Here is a 5,786-nt window from a genome sequence, read left to right on the forward strand (position 1 = left end):
TTGTTTCTGCAGACGATTTTGTTTGATCATTTGTGAACCCTCTGATCCTATATGTGTCGCACTTTATACATATGAGATATTATAGCAACTGTTGTGGCGCTTCTTGGTGGTGTTGAAATGATTTTCATATGAATACATGGCTCTCATAGCTATCATGGGATGAAGACTGCACTATAAGCGTTTCATGAGATGGCAATGCCTCGTCTTTAAAATCGTGTGACTACTTACTTGTTGCGATCAGGCAACTGCATGGAATTGGTTTGTGTATAGCTTTTTCAATATTCAAATTACCCTATACATACAGGAACAAAAGCCTTTTATGGGAATCTGGGTGGCTCTTAAAAGAGCCTTTGAGTATTTAAGTCGAGAGAGATTTGATCTTTAACCACCAAAACCGTAAAGTGTACGACCCTGGCGTTTCAGAGCATAGACGACGTCCATGGCGGTCACAGTCTTTCTCTTGGCGTGCTCGGTGTAGGTGACGGCATCGCGAATCACGTTCTCCAGGAAAACCTTCAGCACACCACGGGTCTCCTCGTAGATGAGACCAGAGATACGCTTCACACCACCACGGCGGGCCAGACGCCTAATTGCAGGCTTGGTGATCCCCTGGATGTTATCACGAAGAACTTTGCGGTGACGCTTTGCGCCTCCTTTTCCAAGACCTTTCCCTCCTTTGCCTCTGCCGGACATCTTTCAGATTTTTTGTGGCTGGCTGAGTTGTACGAATATGAAGTAGTACTGGCTCGCAACTCGTACTTATTTCCTCAGAGAGGACCTTGTTGAAAACTACTAAGCACTGCCCCTTTACGCCCCTGATCCACTAGCATGCGATGCGAACACCGCGACGCAGTATCCCTATTAATTTCTATGAGAAGCGAATTCCGCACCCGCATAGGACTCTGGGTATGCGGTGCGACGAGTGCTGTGGCTGCGGCGCGTCAAAAAGTTCAGCAATCCCCAACTTTATGCAAATGAATCCGTCCATCGCGAGGCGAGTATCCAATAGTAGAGCAAAACGCAGGGGAGGTCCATCATCACGTAGCCTAAACAAAACCTAATTGTCCGGTAGTGTGGTTACCGCCAACGTACAGAAACATGTCAGATGAGAAAAAATAATCATAGCAGTGTTTACATTTCCGTGTTTGTATGATGTGTGGCTAGAAACCTACATGGATAACTTCATGATTGAAATGTCTGCCCAAATTGCAAACTAATTTATAGATGTGACTTTCCCTCGGTAATTTCAAAATAGTAGAGGGAAACATTTTGTTTGGTTGTTTACTAGGCTACCTGCTCTTGCCCTGCCGTTACCACACATCTACAAAAGGGGACGCCCATCAAAGCGTCTTCATGGAGGGTAGCGTCATGATTTGGGGAATTCGCATCGCGTGCTAGTGGGGCGTTACTCCCTCCTTTTCCTTTCATGCATGAAGTGTGCGCGTATGGCAAGCGATTTTAACATTTACCCGCTAAGTTTGACTATCTGGAATTAACATTGTAGATATCAACAACGTCTTTCTGACTAGTCGCAATTACATTTTGGATAGTTGGAATTGTCATTCAAGATATCTGTAACGTAATTGTGACTAGTCGAAACGTCAGATAGAGATATCTGTAATTTAGTTTTGACTAGGCAAAACTGAATTACAGATATCTGTCATCACGTCATTGAAAACAACATTCAACTCGTCACACATCTTAAATGGCAATTGCAGATATCTATGGCAAGCAATTTTAACATTTACCCGCTAGACTGGATATGTATTGCAGATATCTGTAATTCAGTTTTGCCTAGTCAAAACGAGCATTTTAGATATCCGCAATTGAATTCTTCCTATCCATAATTGTCATTTCAGATATCCACAAAGACATTCTTCCTAGGACAAATGACGCCACATTTGCCATTCATTTCTATGGGGTTTATCATTACGGATATCTACAATTCAGTTGCAGATATCCACTATGTAAATTACGGATATGTACAATTTAATTGTAGATATCTGTAATTCCAGTTATAGATATCTACAATTTGATTCTGACTAGTCATAACTCCAGTTGAAGATATCTTTAATTCACTTCAATTCAAGATATCTACATGTTCCTTTTCAGATATCTTGAATTAAGTTTTGACTAGGCAAAATGACATTGCAGATATCTGTAAATGGAATTTTGACTAGTCAAAATGACGTTGTAGATATCTCAAACTGGAGTTAGGGATAGTCATAATTTGATTGTAGATATCTATTATCAAGTTATAGATACCTTGAATGAGTTTTGATTAGAGATATCTGAAATTGGAGATATCTATAACTTTAATTCAAGATATCTATAATTACATTTTGACTAGGCAGAATGAGAGTTTTGACTAGGCAAAATGACGTTAGAGATATCTGTATTGCTATGCAAATTAGGCCCGCATCCAGGGCTGTAGTCAAGACCACCTTTGTCGAGTCCAAGACAAGTCCAAGACCAGGACTAGTCGAGACCAAGTCAAGACCGAGTCCAAAGAGGTTCGAGTCCAAGACAAGACCGAGTCCAAAAAGGTTCGAGTCCGAGTCAAGACCGAGTCCAGGATAGGAAAAAAAGTCTTATGCATGACAGTATCAAGACAATCATTTTGGGTTATTATTATTATTATCTAAAAGCAAAAACAGTGTGAACACACCCAGGATTTGTAAGTGTAGCCATTCCCCTTCTCCAATATTATTATAGGGCTGTCAAACTATTCAAAATATATATTTTGAAATGAATTAATCTCGATTAACCGCAATTAAAAAGTTCCTAAAGACTATAGCTAGTCCACAAGCTCTAATATTGTTTGTACCACATGTATTGCACAATATTAACAATGATAAGCATGATATTAAGTTGGTATAAACAGTTTTCATTCCTTTGGAAATAGAAGCATGTAATGACATGATGCTAGCTAGACATTTTCTGTTTGCAATTAAAAGTGAATGATGAGCCTGAGCCAGTCACCTAGCTATCTGAATGGAATGTGTTTCAATCGGCATAATATGTGCTTCATGTAAACAAATTATTGAAGACTTCAAGACTCACCAGGTCCATTACACAAAGGCAAAGACATCTCTTCATATTTTTGTCCATTTTTCAAATCACAGTGAGTGCAGCCTACATGTCATACATGTTTATAACTGGTCAGTAGTGGAAATCGGATAAATCCGCAATCTCCTCTAACCTCGTCTTTGTTGCCTTCCTTTAATAAGTTTCTTATATTAAAAAGGAGATATCAATTATCATCAACAACTCCAAGCCAGCTGGAGCCTGCCAATCGTTTTCTCTCCTTCTCGTGTGCGCTCAGACGCGCTCTCAATTAAATGGAGTACGTTCAAGTTGGATCTTAATGGAGAGGACCCGAAAAGTATCGTCTTTATGTAACTGTTGCTGTTGGTGCATTTTGACATTGTAAACGTTATCTAACAAGAGTGAAAAGCAGTTTGCAGTAAAGCTACTATTTGGCTAAATGTTGGTTCCTCTTTATCTTCAGCTAACTCCACAGACAGTAAAATAAACTCAGGCTTGCGGTTTTAGGTTTTGCGGCTTCCGTTACGTGACATCAGCCCCCCACAAAGGTAAACACTATTGAGTGTTTTGTAACGCATTATGTATTTCAAAATGAATCGCGGCGATTAACACGTTAATTTTGATGGCCCTAAAGACACCTGGACTCGGTCGAGACCAAAAGCCATATTTGGCAAGACCAGTGGCCGAGACCGAGACAAGACCAAGTCCAAATACTAGCGAGTCCGAGACAAGTCCGAGACCGTAGAAAAACGGTCTCGAGTCCAAGACCGGACTCGAGTACTACAGCCCTGCCCGCATCCCACTTCAGGCGGGAGAAGAGCGTGTTGTTGTTCAAATCATCAAATCACATAGCACCTGTTAACTGTTAACTTTGTAATTAGCACTAATTAGCACCATGTCAGAGCAGCCAGAGGGTGAAGGAGTTTTTAATAGTCTTTTTAATGCTGCAGCCTATGCAAGACATCTTACCTGTGGGTGTCGTCTAACTAAAAAAATAGGGTGACAGCTTGTACCAAAACATGTCCGCAAAAGTCTTAACGGGAGCCCTTTTCAGAATTGGCCCCACTAGTACTACTAGCCGTGGCCTACTGGTTAGCGCTTTGGACTTCTAACCGGAGGGTTGCCGGTTCGAACCCGGACCAGTAGGCACGGCTGAAGTGCCTTTGAGCAAGGCACCTAACCCCTCACTGCTCCCCGAGTGTCGCTGTTGTAGCAGGCAGCTCACTGTGCCGGTATTAGTGTGTGCTTCACCTTACTGTGTGCTCACGGTGTGCTGAGTGTGTTTCACTAATTCACAGATTGGGATAAATGCAGAGACCAAATTTCCCTCACGGGATCAAAAGAGTATATATACTTATACTTACTTAGGAGATTTTAAATCACTGCTCACTGGACAAACCCCTCAGGAGCTTTAATCAGTACGTCTCCTGCCCCACCAGGAAAGACAGGATTCTGGACAAGTGTTATGGGCCCATAAAAAATGCATATACATCAATTCATTTAGGTCAAACAGAACTACACAAGCCTTTTATTGGCCTGACTTTGCACTAGTATTTTATTGACTGTCTATGCACAATTTCAACCAAATTTTGCTGCTCTTATTTTTTTCATTATTATATGTGCCCTCTTATTTACTTACTTTTTTGTTTACTTGAATGTTATGTTTGTCTGTGGACTTAAATTGGTAAAATATGTCTTGTCTTCACCGTGGGATAGTGAGAAACGTAATTTCGATCTCTTTGTATGTCTGGAACATGTGAAGAAATTGACAATAAAGCTGACTTTGACTTGACTTTGACTTTGAATTCCATTACCCCCCCTCGGCTCAGCTGACCATAACTGTGTTCTTGGTTCCATCATATCGGACATGTCTTCAGAGGGGGAAGGTGACAACTAGAACCATCAAAGTGTGGTCAGAAGAGGCCACTCTCACACTCCAGGGCTGTCTGAACAGCACTGACTGGGAGGTGTTTATTGAATCCTCTAGAGACATTGATGAACTCTGATGTGGTCAGTTCCTGGATAACTCACTGTGAGGACATTGTTGTTCCTGTAAAGTCTGTTAAAACTTACCCAAATAGTAAACCTTGGGTGAGCACACACCTTAAAGTGCTACTAAATAAAAAGAATCATGCTTTTAAACAGGGAAATTCTGCTGAGTTAATGTCTGTACATAAGGAAATTAAACGGGAAACTAGGAGAGCTAAATTATCCTATAAAAGAAAACTAGAAGACAAGCTTAGCAACAATAATATGGGTTCAGCATGGGACAGTATTAGGTCTTTGGTCGGTCTGACTGACAATGTGAAGAAAAGGGTCTCACTAGATGGGTTCACCTCAGATGTGGTTCTGGCACAAGAGCTAAACAAATTTTTACTCCAGATGTGCATTCCTTTAATAACGAAATAATGATGCTGAAAAATATAGCACTGGAATCTAAACATCAAGCTTCTCCTCCTTTTGATGTACATTCTGTTGTTAAAACTTTCAAACACTGCAAAAGAAGAACAAGTGCTGGTCCAGATAATATCAGTAGTCAAATACTTTCCAACTGTGCTGATCAATTAGGCCCTATTTTTAACTATATCTTTAATTTAACCTCGTCTTGGCAGAAGGTGCCTAACCTGTGGAAAATGTCTACTATAGTCCCTGTTGGCAAAACTAAACATCCCAAATCATTAAATGACTTCAGGCCTATAGCCCTGACTTCATTAGTTATGAAGTCATTCGAAAAAATT

General features: G+C 40.7%; 1 protein-coding gene across 1 annotated transcript; it reads right to left on the reverse strand.

Moving 5' to 3' along the window:
- Positions 1 to 358: 358 nt before the first annotated feature.
- On the reverse strand, positions 359 to 696 carry LOC121718678 (histone H4). The gene has a single exon (XM_042103770.1). The coding sequence runs from the start codon at positions 691 to 693 to the stop codon at positions 382 to 384; it is 312 nt and encodes a 103-aa protein (XP_041959704.1). The 5' UTR covers positions 694 to 696; the 3' UTR covers positions 359 to 381.
- Positions 697 to 5,786: the final 5,090 nt, after the last annotated feature.

Source organism: Alosa sapidissima, chromosome 9, assembly GCF_018492685.1.
Source record: "Alosa sapidissima isolate fAloSap1 chromosome 9, fAloSap1.pri, whole genome shotgun sequence".
NCBI lineage: Eukaryota > Metazoa > Chordata > Actinopteri > Clupeiformes > Clupeidae > Alosa > Alosa sapidissima.

What these genes read in the sequence shown, in the direction of transcription:
- LOC121718678 (XM_042103770.1), bottom strand. Translation starts at nt 693, where the DNA reads ATGTCCGGCAGAGGCAAAGGAGGGAAAGGTCTTGGAAAAGGAGGCGCA.